This window comes from Erythrolamprus reginae, chromosome 1 (genome assembly GCF_031021105.1).
Source record: "Erythrolamprus reginae isolate rEryReg1 chromosome 1, rEryReg1.hap1, whole genome shotgun sequence".
Classification (NCBI taxonomy): Eukaryota; Metazoa; Chordata; class Lepidosauria; order Squamata; family Dipsadidae; genus Erythrolamprus; species Erythrolamprus reginae.
Window position 1 is genome coordinate 369,822,921 of NC_091950.1, and position 22,574 is coordinate 369,845,494.

Genomic DNA, 22,574 nt, shown 5'->3' on the forward strand with positions numbered 1-22,574 from the left:
TGAATATTTTATCATCTGTGTTCAATAAAGAAATAGGTCTGTAATTTTGTATATTTTGATTATCAGAACCACCTTTCGGGATGAGTGTAATTATTGCTTCTGTCCAACATAATGGGATCACATACTGGATAGAAAATGAAGTATAATGTAGTACAGGTGGAGACAAGAAGCCATCCAGGGGATGAATATTCACTTTGAAAGTTCACAACATACTAAATGTATTTCAAGAATCATTGATACACACATTGCAACCTTATATAGAATTTCAAATATTTGAATATTCAAATTATCAAATGTTCATGTTCTCTCTTTTCTAACCACTCATGCCAAACAACAATGCTATGTTTTTCTATACCAAAAGAATTTGCAGTCTTGTGGAATGAACTCAAGAACAGAGTTAAATAAGATCCATGAAACTAAACATTCAATGCACATAACTGAATGGGCAAAAAAAAAAATCAACTTTATTAGGATTATTTGCTCATATTTATTATCTTCAAACAGTAATCAAGGTTATAGCATGATAAAGTGTGAAGAAATGTAAGATTTTTTTTTTAATGCTATTGATCAAATAGCCAACATTTATAGCTATATTTTCAGGCAAAATGCAGGGCATTGGCTTTAAAAGGTGAACGTAAGTCTTTAAAACTAAATCCTGTTTGACTTGGAACAGAAAAGAAGCTTAATGGTATATTGGTGGTCATTTCTCTGCACTTCCAAAATATTGCAAGACTGTGCACACAGCTGTGAGCCAGCTGAAAACATCTGTTTGAGATGTGTAAATAAACATTTTAGAATTATTTTCAAAACTCTATATTCAGCACGACATCAATACTTCTTCAGTCTAAAATGGTATCATAATTTTGAAAAACTAGTTTTATTTTTGAACTTTCACCATAAACTTCCCCCAGAAAAAAAGGGAAAAGGTCTATTTCACATATATTCTAAGGCTGGAAACTGACTTTGTTAAAACCATATGGGAAAGGGAAAAGGTCATCAATTAAAAACAGAAATCTAATAAATCCAAAATATTTCCAAATGAAATACTTGTGGTAAGCTAATTTCTTGTAAACACTGCAGTCCATTCTCTTGAACAGTCCCAGATGGTGTGCTTGCCTTCTTGGTCTTAAAAAAATGGGAGGGGTGAGATTTAAAAACAGGTCTGAGTGAGCATAATTCTGTCATCTGGCCTACAGAGAATATGATATCCTCAATCAATCCAAAGTTACAGACCATAAAAGCTATACTGAAATGATCATCAAATCTCACCTTGCCGCTTGCCAAATGGAAAAACATAAATGTGGAAGTCAGTGAACTTTAATATATACATATAAGCACTGTCCTAAATAGAAGATTCCTAAGCCCATATGGCTGGAATACAGAGGAAAGCTATTAAAATTCGCATCATGATTTGAGTGAAATGGTATATCATAGGGCAAAAAAATTTGAACCTCCAATGGGCTAACTTTTAGAATGTGTCCAAAACGCAGAACCCATGACATCTAAAGTTGTGGCTGCTTCAGTGCTACTGGTTGCTGCTATGCTGCTGATGCAGAAATATACAGTGGTACCTCTACTTAAGAACGCCTCTACTTAAGAACTTTTCTAGATAAGAACCGGGTGTTCAAGATTTTTTTGCCTTTTCTTAAGAACTATTTTTTAGTTAAGAACCCGAGCCTGGAAAAATTTCCCAGGAATTTTGAGAGTGGCACGAAGGCCCGGCCAGTTTCCCGCCATTCCCCCTTTATCCTGGCCATCTCAGGCATTTATGGGATACAAGAGGAGCCTTTCAATATATGGGAGGGGCGTGCTCCTCCTCGCTGCCTCACAGTCCCTTTTTTTTTTAAGCCTTAAACTTTTGGATTTTTTTTATTGCCCTCACCTCACCTTCTTCCTTCGGCAGCGACTGTCCTCCTCTTCTTCTTCCTCCTCCTCCTCCCACCCAAATTCCAAGCTTTTATTTCTTTCCTAATGGGTTTGCACGCATTATTTGCTTTTACATTGATTCCTATGGGAAAAATGGCTTCTACTTACAAACTTTTCTACTTAAGAACCTGGTCACGGAAGGAATTAAGTTCTTAAGTAGAGGTACCACTGTAATCTTCATTTTCAATGTTACGTGACAGTTTCCCAAAATAGTCTTGCAATCTACCTGTTCCTCTCCAATTCAGCAGCAGCCATTTACCAGTAGGGAGGGGGAGGGAAAGGGGGACACTTGTGCGTCTTTCCCAGTCCATATCACCCCTCCGCACGCTTCAACAAGTTATGCTACAAGCAGGCTGTAGGCAGAATTTTAAAGCCCCTGATTGTTTCCTATAAAGAAATTCAGTGGGGGAGCAGGTTGGAAGGTCTTTTTGCCTATCGTGGTCATTCTCTTCCTTTGGTTAAAAAAAAATTATATCTGAAATGATGACCCCTTAGTTTTAAGGGAAACTCTTCCAAGACAATTCCATATCTGGTAATAAAGTAAAATGTACTGAAATAGAAATGTCAGAATTTGCACTGCTGTAATATTCTTTATTTCAACACTGTTTCTGTTAATGTAAATATTTATGAGCTGGCCTAGAACATCACTTAAATAAGTTATTTAATCTAATTAAGAAAGTTAAATGAAGAAAAAGAAAACAATTAATAAGATCCCCATTTTTAAATAACTACATTGCTCTTCTCCAAAAATTATTCCTATCTATTTTTCATCAAGACATTGTTATTATTTGGAACACAGCAGACAGAACTACAGAACTGTGGCAGAATAAATGATTCCAATAATTCATCCAGTAAATACTGAAATTCTCTGGATGAACAGATCATAACATTTTAGATACTCTACCTGGTCCACTGTTATCAGTGCATCTGAACAACTAGGAAACATCTGTACAGGCAGAAGTTGACATAACTTCCCTAAAAGTAATGAAACCTCCTTCATGCTTCGCCAGCAACATACCAACACCATTTGAGCTGTGACATCACTTGTATGTTGTTCTTTACCTTGAAAAAATAAAACACAAAGCAAAACTTCTTACAACAGCTCTAACAATCTTTTAAAAATCATTTCACCGGGATTATTTAACAATGCAATATTTGAGTAATAATGATAAATGAACACCATATACTATATAAGATATACATTGTCAAGGCAACTAAATAATTTAATTCAATCAAATAATGAAATGTAAGTTGCAGTCAACAAACTGAGTCTTGGCATTTAAATAAATAAAGCTGACAAAACCAGCCAAGTAGGTATTAGAATTAGATGTAACGGGTTTGAATATGTAAGAGATAGCAAGCTAAGAAGCCTGGAAAACAATTAAGAGAGCTGTAGCTTGGACTACAGCTCAGAAGCAATACATATACCAGTCTTGCAAGGATTCCACAACTGTTAGGAAAATGCTGCCATCTAAAATCTTGCAAAATTGTTGGCCTTTAAAACAACTAATTCTGTAGTCTTCAGCCATTTTAAGCTTGGTTTTTCAAAATTCCTAAGCATAGGGCTAAATTAGAAAAGTTTAAGGTACCATATAATTAGGTGGGGGTTGCTTCTTACCATCGCTACCGGTGCACTTCCCATGGAGCTCTGCATTCCCAGTGCACATGCACGTCCAAGTGACATTTTGCTTCTTGCAAGGGGATGCGCGCGAGAGAGATTTCAGCGATTTTTTTGCTTTCGCGCATAAGCAAAAAAAAATCACTAAAATCTTGTGCATACACAGAAGCAAAATCTTGGATGTGCACGCATGCCGGGGACGCAGAGCTGCACACGCAGCTCCATTTTCCCTACCGGAGCCATGGTGTGGCCCATACCAGTAGCAACCTGTTACTGGATATAATGACATACTGGTGTAGATATTTTTGTTAGGTGAACTAAAGACCTGACTTGGTATGAAATAGATTCTGTGCTTTAAAATCCAGGCAAATTTTCAAGGAACAAGACTTACAACCATGTCAAGTGAATGCATATTAACCATCCAGCAACATCCTCTGAACACGCATGATGTCAAGTTACAAAATGTAGTTGTTTTTGGATGGTATATTATTTCACGCTGCAAAAGCTTATTATGTACTGGTTGTTATTCAAATGCTTTGACCAAATGATTTGACCTATGCTTCATCAAGACAGTTTTCTCTGAACAGAAAATCAGAATTTCCTAGATATAAAACTATTTTGATCTATTTGGTATTGCGTGGGCAAAATAAATAAAGAGCTTTCATTTTCTTCAACATCTATGTACTGTACAGAGAAAACCCAAAACAGCAATGAAGTCATAAAAATCTTGTTTTCACTTTGGAAGTGACTCATACGGATCATCAGCATAAGCTAAGTAAATAGCCTCCCCCCACTGCAAATCTGAACTACCCTAATCAAACCTACTCCCTTCCTTTCCTTACCAAAAGTGTGTCACATCTGTTGTACATCAGCACATTGTTTCAAAAATCTGCAATCTATAGAGACAGTCCTAATGTAGGGAGTCTCATGTTTAATTAGGGGGAATATATTGACCCACTGTATACAAATGACAAAAAGGACTAGTTCCGTAGTATAGCCCTTTTCTAACAAATTTTATTTAAAAGTGTAGGTTTTTGTAAGCTGCAGCTTACTTCAACAAATTCATAATATTACCACCTCAGGCCTTTTAATGTAATTTATCAAAAATGTAGTTGATAGTTGTTATGTTTATAATGTGTTAATGCTTTTATGTTATAAATCATGCAGGTGTGAGATAGGCAGCAAATAATTTCATAAACAAATAAGGAACTTCTCACAACTTCCTGTTGGCTTTCAGGCTAGTAGGAAAGTCAGCAGGAAGTTGCAAGTCCCAGAATTCAAACAGTTTACAATTATAGAAGCAGCAGCAAGTAACCAGCAGTCCCCAACGACATATCTCTGGAATAGCAACAAACTAAGAAGATCAGATTTAAGAAAATCAGTTGAATTCAAATACATTAAAAAATGAGAAAGCTGCCCTTGGCCTTTGTGAATAACAGTTATTGGAATAGGTTTCTGATATCCTCTAGTCTAATCTTCATCACAGCCTTCCCTGACAAAAATTTGTTTCGCTCTTAATTACCTTTAATTTCAGTAAAAATATTTGAAGTTCTCCCATCATCACAGCCTGGTCCATAATATTCTTTCAACAATTTCGTTTCTGTGAAGTAATCATTTGTATCACATGGCTGTATCTCAAGTAGAATCGACTGCAACCTCTCTGATGCTTCTGTGAGCAAACAGAAAATTTACTTTAAAACATATAATCAAAATATCAGGATTACTTCACTACTGTGTGAAGTTCTTGTTAGTGTTATGTGATATAACTCTTCCAATTCAATCAATGCAATTCCCTAAAATTTCCTGATCTCTTATTCTTTTGCTCTGAAGTTGACATTGTCACACTCTCTTTTTGGTCCTAATGATCAGTCCATTTTTTTTCACTTTCATCTAGCCATAATTTATTTACACTTCAAATGGAAGCTTTCTACTCCTCCCAACATGTTACACTTCTACTCCTTCAGAAACACTCAGCCTGATTGATGGAAGAAACTATAGGAATGTAATATGAAAGACCTGGAAACGACAGGCCATGTAACCCTGCACTAACTAACTACATACATACATACATACATACATACATACATACATACATACATACATACATACATAACAAATAACAATTATTTGTTTCTTTCTTTCTTTCTTTCTTTCTTTCTTTCTTTCTTTCTTTCTTTCTTTCTTTATTGGACTTTTATGCCTCCCCTCTCCGAGGGTTCGGGACAGCTTACAACATATAAAATAACAATATATAACACCCGGAATCCAATTAACAACTAACAACCTAAAAACGCAAAGAAAATAAAAACATTCATACCCATTGAGTCCACTAATTAGTTATGTAACCTAGCTGTAGCAACGAATCTGGAATAAAATTGAATTGGTTGGTGGTAGTCCCAGGAGACAAAATTAGGATAAGGAGGTAGCACGAGTTAAAATACATGTACTGAAAGTCAAGATTTAAATATATTAGATAGGAGATTTGGAAAAAAGAGGGATGATCATGATGGGTAAGAGCTAGACATTTTAATCTGTTATGTAATGATAATAGAACTATCCACTTAGGGAAGGATTTAGAAGGTGGATGGGAAATAGGAAGGAAGGAGAGAAAGGGGAGAGAGTGGAGAAAGAGTAGAAAGAAGGAGAAAGGAGAAGGGAATGGTAGTAGAAGAGGGGAAGGAGTAAGAAAGTAGAGAGTAGAGGAAGAATAACCTCCTGAGATAGAAAGAGGGAAGTGGAGAGAAGAAAGTTGGATATAGATGAAATAATGTAAAACAAACCTGGAATGTGATCTAGTTTATTGTATTTGAATAATGATTATATTAAGTATATTAAGATTTATTATTTACTTATTAATTGGATTTCTATGCTGCCCCTCTCTGAGGACTCGAGGCAGTTCACAACATATAAAATATACAATACACAATATCTTAATCCAATTAACTAATTAAAAATCTAGAAAATCCCCAGTAACTATAAAAAACAATCATTACATTCACTCCACATTCTCTCAACACATTCATTGGGCAGGGGCAAAGATCTAATGGCCCCAGGCCTGGCGGCATAAGTGAGCCTTCAGACTCTTACGGAAGGCAAGGAGGATGGGGGGCGTACGAATCTCCGGGGGGGGGGGGAGCTGATTCCAGAGGGCCGGGGCCCCCCAGAGAAGGCTCTCCCAATGGGCCCTGCCAAACGACATTGTCTGATTGATGGAACCTGGAGGAGGCCGACTCTGTGGGACCTGACCGGTCGCTGGGATTCATGCGGCAGAATGTGGTCTCAGAGGTGTATTGTATTGTATTGAATACAATAAGATGTATTGAAGATGTATATTGAATGTGGAGAAAAATTTAAAAAAACTTTGAAAAAAAGTTCAATACAAAAGTTTAGGTGAGAATCATTTGTCCCATTCCCAAACTGTTTGGGAAAGGGGGGAGGGGAAAGGGTGTGTTCCTATCCATTACTTACTTCATCAAAGAAAAGCACGGCAACTTTAAGGAATCGCCTCTCAGTCATGTTAGGGGCAGAAATAATTAAAGAAATGAATGCATAAGAGAAAAACTGGAAGGAATTTGCCAATTCTGGTTTCCATTCCTCTTCTTCTGTATACATTTAGAAATCTGAATATCAACCACATGGTGGTTTACCAACCTTCTATTTGGCCATGCTTAAATTTGATCAAGAAACTGACAATACCAAATAAACATTACTGGACTATAATCACTAGCTTGCACGTTCTTGATAAATTATAAGCATTTATACCTCAATTTTACACTGACATTTAAAATACAGCCTTTTCAGCATCAAATGCAACATATCCTTCTTGCTTAAAAGTCTGTGCTGACCAATTGGCCCCCATCTTCACCCAAATCTTCAACAAATCACTAGAGTTGTGCTATGTTCCTTCCTGCTTCAAATGCTTGACTATCATCCCAGTGCTGAAGAAGCCCGCCATCAAGGAACTGAATGAATACAGACCAGCTGCTCTAACATCTGTAGTTATGAAAACCTTTGAAAGGCTAGTGATGTTCCACTTGAAAACCATCACGGATCCACTCTTAGACCCCCTGCAATTTGCATACTGAGCAAATAGATCAACAGATGATGCTGTTAATATGGCTCTACACTACATCCTTCAACGTCTTGAATCTCCAATGACTTACGCTAGGGTCCTCTTTGTAGACTTCAGTTCAGCATTCAATACCATCATACCGGACATTCTCTTAACCAAACTAAATCAGCTGGCGGTACCTGAACACACATGTAAGTGGATCACAAGCTTCCTAACAAACAGGAAGCAGCAGGTGAAGCTAGGAAAAATCAAATCAGATATACAATTAGCACAGTTGCCTCCCAAGGCTGTGTACTCTCACCACTTCTCTTCTCTCTATACACTAATGACTGCATCTCAAACGATCCATCTGTTAAACTACTGAAGTTTGCAGATGATACAACAGTGATCAGATTCATTCGAGACAATGATGAATCCGCATACAGACAGGAAGTTGAACAACTATCCTTGTGGTGTGACCAGAACAATTTAGAACTGAACACACTCAAAACCGTAGAAATGGTGATAGACTTTAGGAGAAACCCTTCCACCTCTCATAATACTAGACAACACAGTATCAACAGTAGAGACCTTCAAATTTCTAGGTTCTATCATATCTCAAAACCTAAAATGGTCACCTAACATCAAAAGCATCATCAAAAAAACACAACAAAGAATGTTCTTTCTGCGCCAGCTCAGGAAACTCAAACTGCCCAAGGAGCTGCTGATACAGTTCTACAGAGGAATCATTGAGTCTGTCATCTGCATCTCTATAACTGTCTGGTTTGGTGCTGCAACCCATCAGGATCGACAGACTTCAGAGGATAATCAGAACTGCAGAAAAAACAATTGCTGCCAACCTGCCTTCCATTGAGGGCCTGTATACTGCACGAGTCAAAAAGAGGGCGGGGAAAATATTTATTGACTCCTGACATCCTGGACACAAACTGTTTCAACTCCTACCCTCAAAACGTTGCTACAGAGCACTGCACACCAAGACAACTAGACACAAGAACAGTTTTTTCCCGAATTCCATCATTCTACTAAACAAATAATTCCCTCAACACTGTCAGACTTTTTACTAAATCTGCACTTCTATTGTACTAGTTTTTCTCATCATTCCGATCATCCTTTTCCTCCCACTTAGGACTGTATGACTGTAACTTGTTGCTTGTATCCTAAGATTTTTATTAATATTGATTGTTTCTTCATTGCTTATTTGACCCCTATGACAATCATTAAGTGTTGTACCACACGATTCTTGGCAAATGTATCTTTTTCTTTTATGTACGTTGAGAGCATATGCACCAAGACAAATTCCTTGTGTGTCCAATCACACTTGGCCAATAAAAAAATCTGTTCTATATAGAGGAATACTGGAATGCGCAGTTCTGGGGGTGGGGGAGCTTAGAGAAGGAAACTACAGTATTTGATTCAGCAAAGAGGCATCTAGTTTGATAAACAAAATACATAAAATTTATTGTGGTTAGCGCATCAAAAAAGTCAGGAATTTTAGGAATTCCTATATTACCCAAGTCAGTATCCATTGGAATAAGGCCTTCTGGAGATGAACTCTGAACTACTGGAGATACTACAGCAGATAGTTTATAGGACATCAGAATAAGTTTTTTCACTACTTCCTTCCATTCACTGGTCAGCGTCATATGACTGTAAGAAATAAATCAAAAAATTCACTGTGATTTCAAGTCACCCCAAAATTAATTAAAAGTATAAAAATAAAATAAAGTATGAGAAATTATATGCTTATTTAATATAAATGGATACATGAAAAAATTGTAACTTAAAACTTACTGCATGCAAAATTATTCTTATAATGTATTATGTGTCGTATTTTCCCTCAATGAAGGGGGATATATAAATAAATGCATCACTGGAATCCCAAAACACCGAATGATATTTATTTATTTATTAGATTTGTATGCCGCCCCTCTCCGTAGACTCAGGGCGGCTCACAGCAACAATAGGATACTTTTCCATATCTATTCAAGGTGTCTTGTTGTCTGAAGTACAATCTAAACTTTTCCTTCTACAGGGTGCCCAGGGGGAAAGCATTTTGAAATTTCCTGATATTTCCCTGACATTTCCCTATAACTTGCAATCTAGTTAAGGTTGTAGATGATGTCATATCAAACTGCTAAACCATCGAGAAATATCGGTAGCTGAGGAAGCAAGTTGTTGCCAGAGTTATGCTCATTTTTGTTTGACTCTGCCAGGCAGTGTAATTTGTTTGTTTGTTTTTTTACATGATTTTTCCCTGACTTTTAAACATTTTAATACAGTTTGGTTTTTTCCCCTGATTTATTCTGGTTTTTCCCCTGATATTTCCCTAACCATCGATTTCCCTGACAATTCCCAGATTTTCCTGTTTTTCAGGTTTACAGAACAGCCTGTTCAAGTAAATCTATATTTCCTTCTGGCACTATTGAAACTAGTGGTTACATCCTACTATATGACGAGATTAATCTCATTAGAAACAATTGTTTTTCACTGAGGAAGCAACACAGAACATTCTTCAAAAGATTCCCATGGTTCAGTCTGTTTATACCTTTGATACAAGAACACCATGGAATCCAGGCTGTAGTCTCAACTAGAAAACTAGAAAGCACTCCAGAAAGCAATAAAAACTACTGTATTTACAGTGTTGCCATGAAAATCCCATACTCAATGGAACTGAGCTCAAATCAAGAGCATATCCGAGTCCAAATTAAGAGCACATTTTATTAGTTTGCCCAAGCAAACTACTACAGGACTCACTGAGAGGCTATGCAGGCCCTACAAATTCTAGATTCGCCCACAGGTTTTACCAACAAAATTTACTTATTTTGGCAGGAACGCAAAATGTATATACGTGTGGAAAAGAACTACACTGAATGAAACTGACTTACATTCTAATTAAAATTTAATTTCATGCAGCATTTCTTTTGATCCCCCCTATTTTTTCAAGGACATTTGCCAGACCAAGTACTCCTTCAGCTTACTCTACAGCAACAAAGAAAGCAATTTAAGCAATTGCAATTCACATCAATATTGATTATTACTCACTTTAATTGACACAAAGCCCCAGTTATACAGTGTACTCGGCCATACATTGGGAATGAAGCAGCTGCATGAAGTAAAGACTTCTCGGCTTGTAATATTTCTCTTTCAAGATTTTCCAACAAGTACTTGATAACTATATGTAAATAAGAAGATAATATAAGTATAAGTCTTTGTAAATATCATTCCTTACCAAATCCTAATTTTATATTAAGTAGACAAGCAAATCACAAAAAAGTAACAAATTGATGACAGAGCCACTTACAGAGATAAAACTATATCACCTTAGGTCCAGTTTTGGGTCAACAATGATAGAATTTCTAATGTACTGCCTTCACTGGAAAAGCTGGGATTCAATCAGATATGTTTCTGCCTTGAGAATAGCCCATGCTGAACAGTATAGCACAATCAAACATCAGCAAAGGAATTTTTAATGACATTTTGTATTAGGTCATCATGTTTTATGATGTTTATGTCTTAAAATGTTTTATAAAATTTGACAAATTTCAATTCCATTGGATTCATGGATCCCAATTTCAGTCGCATTCTGTAAAATAGTCCATTTGAGGTACCTTGGTTTAAAAAGCTTTGCCCCTTGGTTTGCCCTATGGTTTGCCCAATTGAAGGTTACAGGAATCAGTGTTTTAATAGTATATTGATTGACTAGATATTATAGAGACAGAAAACAAAACATGAAAAAAGAGGTGCATGTTGTGTAGGCAAATGTCAGTAAAATCAATGAAATCTGCTGTGGAAGCTTTTCAAAGTCAAAATATGTAAAGTGGCACACAGATCAGACTAATTATGAAGTGCAGAAAATTAGACAGGCAGATTGTTGCAGATATTTTTATGTCTTATAAGTTTCAAAGAAAATTCCCCCCAAGTTAATAAAAATTTCAAAGAAGCAAATACAGAAAACCTTTAAACATCACTACATGAACTAACTGTTACCTAAGACTGTAAACTTTATATTAAAAGAGAAAGCTATTAGATCTTAACATGATGTAATTTCTCTGGATATCATCTTTCAATACAGATTGGATATTTTAAACTACAAAATGTAAAATAATGACCAGATAAAGTGTTCTTCTCTAATAAGCCAGCAGATAGATCTTCATTTGGCTGAAACATGCCCAGAAGTTGATAACCTTCTAAACGAATATTCAACAATCCTTTCTGATGTATTAAGAAGTTCAGCAAATAGGAAGCAGTCACGCAGTCATATGGCTTTGAACTTCGGCTGAGCTGCATAGCTACCTGAAACAATGCTTGCAGTTTTTCAGGATCCTGAAATATGCAAGAAAAATTTTTTAAAAAAAGTTTTAAATGTTAGCTGATGGGTAGAAACTGTAACATGCTCGGTTGGCGGGCCCCAGGGGAAGAGCCTTCTCTGTGGTGGCCCCGACTCTCTGGAACCAGCTCCCCCCAGAGATTAGAACTGCCCCTACCCTCCTTGCCTTTCGTAAACTCCTCAAAACCCACCTTTGTCGCCAGGCATGGGGGAACTGAGATATCTCCCCCGGGCCTATACAATTTATGTATGGTATGTTTGTATGTATGTCTGCTTAATAATGGGGTTTTTTAAATATTTAAAATTGTAAATTATTAGATTTGTCATGAACTGTTTTATTGTGTTGTGAGCCGCCCCGAGTCTACAGAGAGGGGCGGCATACAAATCTAATAACTAACTAACTAACTAACTAACTAACTAACTAACTAACTAACTAAATAAATAAATAAATAAATAAATAAATAAATAAATAAATAAATAAATAAATAAATAAATAAATAAATAAATAAATAAATAAATATGCTCGGTCATCTGAATATCCAAACAGAAATATTGGCTTATGATTAGCATAGGTAATCAATATCTAATCGGTGCTAGAGAAATTTATGTGTGGTAATTACCATCAATATCTAGTCACTATGAGTGAATTGCATGATTATATAAATGTCATAATAAATAATAATAAATAAATAAATCTGTAAGCTGTGTTTCTACCTGAAAATAAGGCAAGAAAGGATGAAGCTTCATTAGAAGATCAAATGCCAATGTCTTTACTTCCTCAAAAGTGCTGGCAAAACAGTGTAACAAACTTTCGGCACGAGAACAGTCAACTTCTTGTGCTATTTGGAATAACTCTTGACTTTGGCCTATAAAAAATGGAAATATTTACAGACAGCTAATTTGGAGCATGGCTAGAAAACAACAACCAACCATGAACAATATTCCTTCTAATGCATATTATTATCTGGAATTACTCATCATATTTTTAAAAATCTAAATTTACTATATTATATGATAGTGTGAAAAAGCTTTCATGAAGTAGGGAAGTGCCACATGGTATCATTATCAATAATAGCAAAAGGAAAACAGTATCTCATTCTGGTTTCAAAAGAGCCTAACATGAGAATTATAACAATCTTCAGTCTTTCCATGTATACTTCACCAGTATTAGTTTTGCTTATTTTACATCTGAAACCACAATAACAATAACATATGCATATGCATGTTCAGATGATATTTTTAATATCAGCTGCTGATATTGAAATCAATATACAGTGGTACCTCTACTTACGAACTTAATTCATTCCGTGACCAGGTTGTTAAGTAGAAAAGTTTGTAAGAAGAAGCAATTCTTCCTATAGAAATTAATGTAAAAGCAAATAATGCGTGCGATTGGGGAAACCACGGGGAGGGTGGAGGCCCTGTTTTCTCCCAGGAGATTCCTAGAGAGGCCCCACGGAGGCTTATCCCTGCCTTTTCCAGTTACAGTTTTGGAGGCTCGGGTAAGTGGAAAATAGTTCTTGAGAAGACACAAAAAAATCTTGAACACCCTGTTGTTATCAAGAAAAGTTCATAAATAGAGGCGTTTGTAAGTAGAGGTACCACTGTATATTTACTGCAGAAGGATCTTGGCCTTTATGAAACCATCTGTTTTCCTCTTCCAGGTAAATGGCTAGGTAATACTTAGGGGAAAGCATAAAACTAGGCTGTTGATGAAGATTCTCAGCCATACACCAGAACTGTCTAGAAGTTGAATCATGGCAACTGGACTTTTTTTTCTTTTCTGATCGGAAACTATTTGCTACTTATCCAAGTGGTTTCTTCAGTCTGAGTAAATTGGTTAGGGGAATCTATATATAGCCTCCAGGGTGGTTTTCATTTCTCAACTAATTTGAATAGGTTCATTAGGTCAGTTATTAAGAGGAGTTGTTCCTAAATCCTTTCTCCTAGGTAGGACATTAAGTGTGGCCTCCCTGGTGAACCTGTGAGGTGGTCTTTATCTTCCTGGGCATGATGCATAAGCAGCATCAAAAAGGAGGGAAAGATTATGTCTGAGGCCTCCACTTAACTGAGAGTGGGGATTTTCCACTATGGCATAAATGGATTCCTTCACTCCTCTCTCAAACCATGGACTGGAAAGGTAGATCTCTCTATCAGGAACGGCTAGAAATGAATGAACGGATGTAAGCCAAGGACGATCCATATACGTTTAGTGGGAAATATATCAACTCCTTGTTCTGAATGGATCTCAGCCTGCACTTTGTTTCTCTAACTGAAGCATGTCAACTCAAAATGAGAAGCTTAAACAAACAATAGCTTCTTTCTCAGATTGGTTTCTGACCAAAGCAGTCATCACTTTTGAGTGGATAAAAGAGCAACTTAAACCATAGCTTATCTAGGGAAGGGACCCTCCAGCATGTTTATAACCTCAGGTGGTGCCGTTATATCATCCAAACACAGTTCTTATCATCTAATATAAAAATGTTCATATTCTTTAACAATTTTACTTTGGGTATGAAAAAATATTTTTAAAAATGTTACATTAATTAACCCACCTCTGTCGTCAGGCATGGGGGAATTGAAATTTCCCTTCCCCCTAGGCTTATAGAATTTATACATGGTATACTTGTATGTATGAGTGGTTCTTTAAATTGGGGTTTTTTAGATTATTTTTAATATTAGATTTGTTTACATTGCCTTTTTATACTGTTGTTAGCCGCCCCGAGTCTTCGGAGAGGGGCGGCATACAAATCTAATAAATAAATAAATTAATTAATTAATGTTAGTATTTCCTGGAAAATCACTTTAATATCAGTCTGTTCTTCAAGGTAACCTACCTTCTGAATTAGGAAATGTGTCCGTTATTGTTCCCAAAAGAGTCAGTGCAGTAAATCTGCTTGGATGGGATGAGCCAGGAAACAAGGATTCAAAAAGTATACTGCAGATGGTAGAGATGAAATCCTAAAGATAAAACAGCAATTACATATTTACTTGTGATAATGATCAAATACAATTTTCCTTTGGAAGGAGGAATATATTTTAAAAAACTATGCATATACATATATTATTGTGGCGAAGGCTGAAGGGGCCAAATGAGCAGAGACTGGAGTTACTGTAGAACAGCAAATGCATAAACATGACTTCCCAAAAAAATTCATTAAGTTTTTTCTGGATGTTGCCAGAAATAACACAACAGCACACAACAGATTCAAACTTAATACGAACCGCGCCAAACTTGACTGCAAAAAATATGATTTCAACGATCAAGTTATCGAAGCGTGGAACTCATTACCGGACTCAATTGTGTCAACCCCTAACACCCAACACTTCTCCCTTAGACTCTCCACGATTGACCTCTCCAGGTTCCTAAGAGGCTAGTAAGGGGTGTACATAAGTGCACTGGTGTGCCTTTCGTCCCCTGTCCAAATGTCTTTCCTTTCTTTCACCTATCTTATATATTCTCTTCCTTTCATATATCCTCTCTAAGTTTACTTTCACCCTCTTTTATATTATCACATGTCTATTTTTCTTCCTATGTATTTATGTTTTGGACAAATGAATAAATGAAATGAAAATGAGATTCTTGTAATATAGGAGACAAACTACAGTTTCAGCCTGAGGCTATTCACTGAGTGGATCTGGTTGCTTACCCCAGATAAAAACCATATATCGTATTTGAAATTTATGTTTGAAAAATTCTTTCTGTCCTGGTTCATATCAACTACACATCAACCAAATCATCCCTCCTTATCCTCTGATCCTATAACACAATAACTAGGTCATAACCTGAATTCTCCAAGCCATTCTGGGAAAAGCACATTTCTGATTGAATTATTTCTCAGATCACTGGCACATGCTTTATATTAGGACAAACACAAATAGAGCGTTCCCTCGATTTTCGTGGGTTCAAACTTCGCGAAAAGTCTATACCACAGTTTTTCAAAAATATTAATTAAAAAATACTTCGGGTTTTTTTCCCCCTATACCACGGTTTTTCTCACCCGATGACGTCATATGTCATCGCCAAACTTTCGTCTGCCTTTCATATTTTTTTAAATAAACTTTAATAAATAAACATGGTGAGTAATAATCTAAGTGGTTGCTAAGGGAATAGGAAATTGTAATTTAGGGTTTAAGGTGTTAAGGGAAGGCTTGTGATACTGTTCATATCCAAGAATAGTGTATTTACTTCCGCATCTCGGAACGCATCCCCCGCGAAAATCGAGGGAACACTGTACTTTGGATGATAGATTACACATTTATTTTTAGGTCTGATGATTTAGCCATTTTTGGAGCTGCTACTAAATAAAGCTTGTTTGAAGCTTTACACTTCATAGAGATTTCTATGATATTACGGCATAACTAACAAGCTGACTTCCTTTTCTGCATTATGTGGGCCATTATAAGGGCCAATCTTTATTTCAGCTGTGGGCACCCAGATTTCATTTCAAGAAAATAGTACAAGAATTAATATCACTTTCCAGCAATAAAAATGAACAATAAAACTTACTAAAAACATTGAATTCATAGACAAGAAATGTCTATACTTTTCAATTTGCACATAATGTAATGTCCAATAGTTCAAATCTACTTCAGTTATATCTCAATTTTACAAATCACAGAAAATCAACTGTTTATTTTATTCTCCTCTTCTGTGGTAATGGAATTATTTGAAATTTACACAAAAATATTCTTTAGGTTAAATCAATTTACAAAACCTACCTTATACTGTTGCAAAGTTGTTAATGGATCCCATATAAGTGACTGATTAATTAGACCTTGTTTAGACTTCAATTGTTGCATTTTATGAATTGTCTGGGAACTTTCATATGTCCGGCAGAACAACTTTTGGGGAAAAAAAGAGCAAAATAAAATTCGATTAAAAAGATTAAAAAATGGCACTACAAATTACTGTATTTTTCACGCCATAAGACACACTCTCCCCCACCTCAAAAAAGTGGCTAAAATATCTGTGCATCTTATGGAGGGAATATTGTATCACAGGCTGGGCCGCCGCAGCAGGGTCCTTTTATAGTGCTGAACCCCACCCTTCTGTCTTTGTCATTGCCCGCCTCTTCTCTTTTCCGCTATGCAGGAGTCAGTAGACAGACCTGGTACATGAGAGGACACCTATCTGTGGTCCTCTCAGGCTCCATCTATTTTTTTTTCTTGTTTTCCTCCTCTAAACCTAGGTTCATCTTATGGTCAGGTGCGTCTTATGAAGCGAAAAATATGGTAATTTATATAGTTAAAAAATCCATAAAGACTGCAAGAAATCTAATTTGTATGGCACTTTGAGAAACAAGGGTATGTTTTACATTCACATTTTGAAATTACCTTTTTCAACAAGGAACAAATCTGTTGCCTTACTGCTGCCGATTGGTTGTTCAAGTTATATCTAATGAAAAACTGTATAAGTTGCATTTCTTCTACGGAAATTACTTCTGTGCTGCGGTGGCTTTCACACAGTAAACCCAAAGCATCTATTCGGACCTTTAAAATTAGAAGCAAGTTTTAATTATCTGGTTTCTCTCTGAAATAATAACTTAATGTTTAAAACACTGAGACATGTACCTCCTCATGTTGGTGAACCAAACCTTGTTTTATACAGTTCACAGGCACAAGGCCATCTTGTATTATGACTGCAAACTGCAAGTGCCCATGAGACCTGGCTGTTCTCAAGCATGCCATCAGGGCTCCAAGAGCTCCTCTGGTTTTGAAAGATCCTTAATAAAATACACACATTCTAATTAACATAGTGGTTAGTCACTCATTTTCTTCTCAGCTCAGCATGCCCATTAAAATCAATGCACCAAACAGATTAGGATAGCTTAATTTTTATGATACACAAAAGATGTGCCTGCTTGTTACAAGCACTATCTTGGCATTTAAATATGAAGGCCATTTAAATATAAAAATGCTTTGGAAAGGAACCTATTATAAAGCAACCATTTGAACTTGTCCAATAACATGGCTACTCTAATCACTGGAATACATTTTATGAAATAATATGAAAGCCCTTCATAATATGAAAGCCAAACTTTCAATAAAAACGTTACCTTTTGTGGTAGGAATTAAAGTGGGGGGATGGTTATCTTTAATAATGTTTACGAAGAAAACTAATACAAGGGGTAAATTACCAACTTTATTTAGTTTCTAATCAAGATAATACAGTTTATATTATTAATTGAAAGAAGGTTTCAGAATAGAAATACTAAAGTATGTTCCCAGTCACCAAGGGCAATCTTTACTTATCCTTTAAGAAACTGATAACTTGGAATTCTATCATTCTCCCAAATTCATTTCAAAAAAAATAAACAACAACACCCACAAACTCTGCCCATTTATGGATACTTTACACATGTTAAATACAGTATAAGGTTAAAAAATCTTACCAACATTAGACTCTGTTGAAATCTGAAGGATTTTAATCATGTAGTTCAAGCTTTCTGGGCTACATTTTAGCAATTTTGGTAAGTAATAATCTGTTACATAGGTGGCTTGTTCTGGATTTCCATCACATAAAATCAAAAGCAGAGGAGAAACCCATGTCTCATGCCAGCTATCAATCCAAGTGCTTCTTTCCAAAGTGGATATCAGATGCCTCTTGTGATTTACAAACATGATTTCCAATAAATCACTTGCATAAGGTGCAAAAGACTGATCATTCATTACATCCAAGATTTGTACAGGAATTGTTCTGTCAATTTCCAAAAGACTGTCAATGCCAATACATTCCACAATATATCCAAGTGATGAGTATTTGCCTTTAACATGCCATTCTAAACCTAACAGATTTTCAGTTAATTCTGAGAAAAAAGGGTCTGGTTTTATTATGGATTCTTTCACAGCAGTCTGATGTATTTGAAGAATATTTTTAAATATTAGCTTGGTCTGGTGCCTAACTGCATCTAGTGGATGTTCCCAATGTGCATACACATAATCCAAAATTTTACTAATGGTTTCCGAGTTTCCATTAAGATGGACTTTCAGATTTCTAGAACTTGATTGAAGACAATCCATTGCTACATTGGTCCAAATAGCTAGAATTCTGGATAGAGATGCTGCCATTACAGACTCTTTTAACCTTGGAGAAAAAGTATAAAGTAGGGGAAATAATATATGAGCATATTTTAAAACAAACTGAGTATCAATGCTCAAATGTTTGTTTTGTCACATATGTAGATTTTTTTTCCTTCTTCCACTTTTTATTTAGATTTATTTGAATGCTTTTGATTTATAATAAAACTTTCTCTTTTCATACGATTTTATTTCTCTTTCTGGGCTATATATTTTAGAATATATGCAAACTGCTCTTTTGATGCAGAAATAATATACTAGTGAGGAAAACTGTAATGGGAGATGTAAATCTAATTTACATTACTAAACACCTAAAAACAATGTTTGGTATCTTGTATAGACCAGATGAAGGAAAACAAACTGATGCTTAACATAAGTTGGTAAAGGTGCTCCTTGTAAATTATAAAAAGGGAATTCAAACAATTGTTGAACCATCTTAAGTGCCACTACAAAATAAGAAACAATAAATAAAGCTAATGAAAATACTTCCTAACTTCATTTTATACAGTATCTCCCATTTAACGTGTATGTTTATTATTATTATTATTATTATTATTATTATTATTATTATTATTATTATTTATTAGATTTGTATGTCGCCCCTCTCCAAAGACTCGGGGCAGCTCACAACAGTAATAAAAACAATATAGTAGTGGAACAAATCTAATATTAAAAAACATATAAAACCCTATCATTATTTAAAAAACCAAACAGCGCATTCATACCAAACATAAAACAAAGTATAAAAAAACCTGGGGGAAAGGTGTCTCAACTCCTTCATGCCTGGCGGTATAAGTGAGTCTTGAGTAGTTTACAAAAGACAAGTGAGTAAAACAAGAGACTTTGAAATATTCACCATGAAGTCCTTTACACAGCTTGAGAAAAAACTAACTTCTGACCAAATACATGATTTTTTTCAAAAATTCAATATCACTGTACTCATGTAACAATAACAAGGACAGTTTTTATGGCACTACAATAGTTGGGTGATTCTACGAAGACATTGTTGGTCAATAGTGCAGAACTCAGCTTCAAATGATAAAAAGAACCCTTCCAAAATCAAAGTTTGTTTTCTTAATATTCTACATACATAAACAATGTATTGCTTTGTTAGCAGTCAGCTTTAGCCCACTCAAATTTCCATTTAAAAATTCATCTTGCAGGAGATTGCATAATACTGCACTGCTGCTTTATTGACATAACCTACCTTCTGCCATCTTCATACCTTATCTAGGACTAGAATTTGGAACTTTTTAAAAATAAGAGCTGAAACCTGGAAGACCAATTGACCTCTCCCCTGCCCCCATTGTAGATGCCCATATTCTGACAGCTTTTCTAATAGAAGATCAGGACAAATATGTTTGACAAAATATATTATTTTCTAAGGTTTCCTCCTAGCATATGATCCCACATATTTCTAAAATCCCCATAGGTTAGCAAACTATCCAGTCTATAAATAACTTCGGATTGGTTTCAGAGCCGTGGTGGTGCAGTGGTTGGAATGTAGTACTACAGGGCTAACTCACTAATCACTCTAGGAGTTTGATCCTAACTGGCTCAAAGTTGACTCAGCCTTCCATTCTTCCAAGGTCAATAAAATGGTTGGGGGCAATATGCTGACTCTGTGAACCGCTTAGAGAGGGCTGTAAAGCATTGTGAAGCAGTATATTTAAATTTTAAAATTTAAAAATGCTTATGCAAGTCTCTTTTCTTCAAGTTCAGTTGTGCACAGTTGCTAATGAAAAATATGAATGCATAGATAAAGCTATCCCTCTCTCCTCTCTTATTCTCTGACTGCCTAAAAATACTTTAGTATTAGGGAACCCTGTAGAAAAGAAGTGGACTGAGAGAGTATGACATTCTCTCCAGCCAGTTTTCATGCCAAAGGCAGTCTAAAACCCGCAGAGTTCTGGTTTATAGGTCAGAACGTCAACTACTAAATTCACACTGGCTCCAAATATTCTATTTCATGTTGTATTTCAATACTCAGAGGATTTACAGTGCAGGTTGAGCTTTATCAATCAAGAATCTGAGTTTCATTTATATTATTGAAATTATAAAAAAAATAAAACCAGATTTTACCGTGTGCTTAAGGTCAACAAAACAGAGGCTATATCCAAGAGTAGTTTCTCTGCATTCTCTCCCATGCTGTGATCTTTCCAATCTAACATCGCAAGTGCTCCATGGCAAAGAAAAAGGAGGACCGAGTCAGAAAGTTCAGCAGTACAGAGAGCACCACAGCTGTCCACAAACCACTTTGGCACATCAGAACAGTTTAATAAGCCACAAATCAAGTCACTGATCTGCAAAAAAGAAATGTAACATAACTATAATATAAGAGGGGGGAAATGAAAAAGTATGGTTTACTAGATCGCTGGAAAGCAAAAAATTACAACAAAACCTGTAAAACACAATGTTTATTTATTTTATAGCTGATACTGAATGGAAATTAGAGAGCTAAACTTCAAATAATAAACACAGTAACTGAATTTAAACATGCCTGGGATAAACATATATCCATCCTAAGATAAAATACAGAAAATAGTATAAGGGCAGACTAGAGGTCTTTTTCTGCCGTCAGTCTTCTATGTTTCTATGTTACTGTATATTTCCAAAGCTATTGAAGATTACTATTTATCTCCATTTTACCACCTAAAACACACGCATTATAGACTATTCCCAAATCCGTATAGGATTGCATTTACTCATAGTCAACAATTCAGATCTATAGGTTGAATAAATCTGTGAGACCAACATTATAGTTGCAATCTTTTAAAAATCATCTGATAATTTATCCCTGTGAATTAAATGGGATTAACGTCCAAGTAAATGTTATCTTGTCCCAAAGTTGCTTAAAGTTAAATGTTATCTTATTGCATTGTAAAGTCGCAATATTTCCTGTAATAGAACATGAACCTTGTGATTAATATTGAAATGACTACTCTTTCAGTTACTTCTCTTTTTTAAATTAGCTTAATGTTTCAAATACACATTCAAAATTAATTGTATACATATTTTTACTTTTTTCAGAAGAAACACACACTAACCAAGCAAGATAACTTCTCAACAGGTTGAAACATCGTCTTAATAAAAAGAACAATAGCCAATCCCGCTGAAGTTTGGACAGTTTGTAGAAGGTCTTCTAAATAAAAGAAAAAGATACGAGAATTATAAATGCCATTTAAAGTACATTCTGCTTTTCTGAAATAATAAGGTAATTCCTACTATATCTTTTCTATTGCATTTAACATACTAAATTTCATGATCATAACAAAGAAAAATCATCAACATTATTATATACAGTGGCCTCAATTGTTCATAAAATTATGCCAGATTATTTGTTTGTTTCTAATGTTGTAGAAATCATGGTCAAAATTGTAATAAATACATATAATTGTGTTTTCTTCAATAAACCAGTATTGTAAAATACATGACATTATATGATGCATGAACCCAACCACTAATATTACCCTTGACTGAATATCAACTAGGACCAAAAGTAGCTTTCCCAAAAATGGAATAGCTGTTCCATTTTCACAAGTCTACAAATC

General features: G+C 35.5%; 1 protein-coding gene across 2 annotated transcripts in view; it reads right to left on the minus strand.

The window, feature by feature from the left end:
* Nucleotides 1–22,574, minus strand: part of THADA (THADA armadillo repeat containing) — a 114,792-nt gene that overhangs the window by 80,653 nt on the left and 11,565 nt on the right. For both annotated transcript variants that reach the window (XM_070734533.1, XM_070734532.1), the window contains exons 10-22: nucleotides 22,071–22,165; nucleotides 21,106–21,326; nucleotides 18,339–19,030; nucleotides 17,518–17,669; nucleotides 17,281–17,436; nucleotides 16,666–16,788; nucleotides 14,781–14,904; nucleotides 12,658–12,809; nucleotides 11,726–11,939; nucleotides 10,659–10,788; nucleotides 9,127–9,263; nucleotides 5,067–5,213; nucleotides 2,831–2,988 (exon numbers count right to left, since the gene is read on the minus strand). In XM_070734533.1, coding sequence (XP_070590634.1) covers nucleotides 2,831–2,988; nucleotides 5,067–5,213; nucleotides 9,127–9,263; nucleotides 10,659–10,788; nucleotides 11,726–11,939; nucleotides 12,658–12,809; nucleotides 14,781–14,904; nucleotides 16,666–16,788; nucleotides 17,281–17,436; nucleotides 17,518–17,669; nucleotides 18,339–19,030; nucleotides 21,106–21,326; nucleotides 22,071–22,165 — 2,501 coding nt within the window. The remainder of the gene's footprint in view (nucleotides 1–2,830; nucleotides 2,989–5,066; nucleotides 5,214–9,126; nucleotides 9,264–10,658; nucleotides 10,789–11,725; nucleotides 11,940–12,657; nucleotides 12,810–14,780; nucleotides 14,905–16,665; nucleotides 16,789–17,280; nucleotides 17,437–17,517; nucleotides 17,670–18,338; nucleotides 19,031–21,105; nucleotides 21,327–22,070; nucleotides 22,166–22,574) is intronic.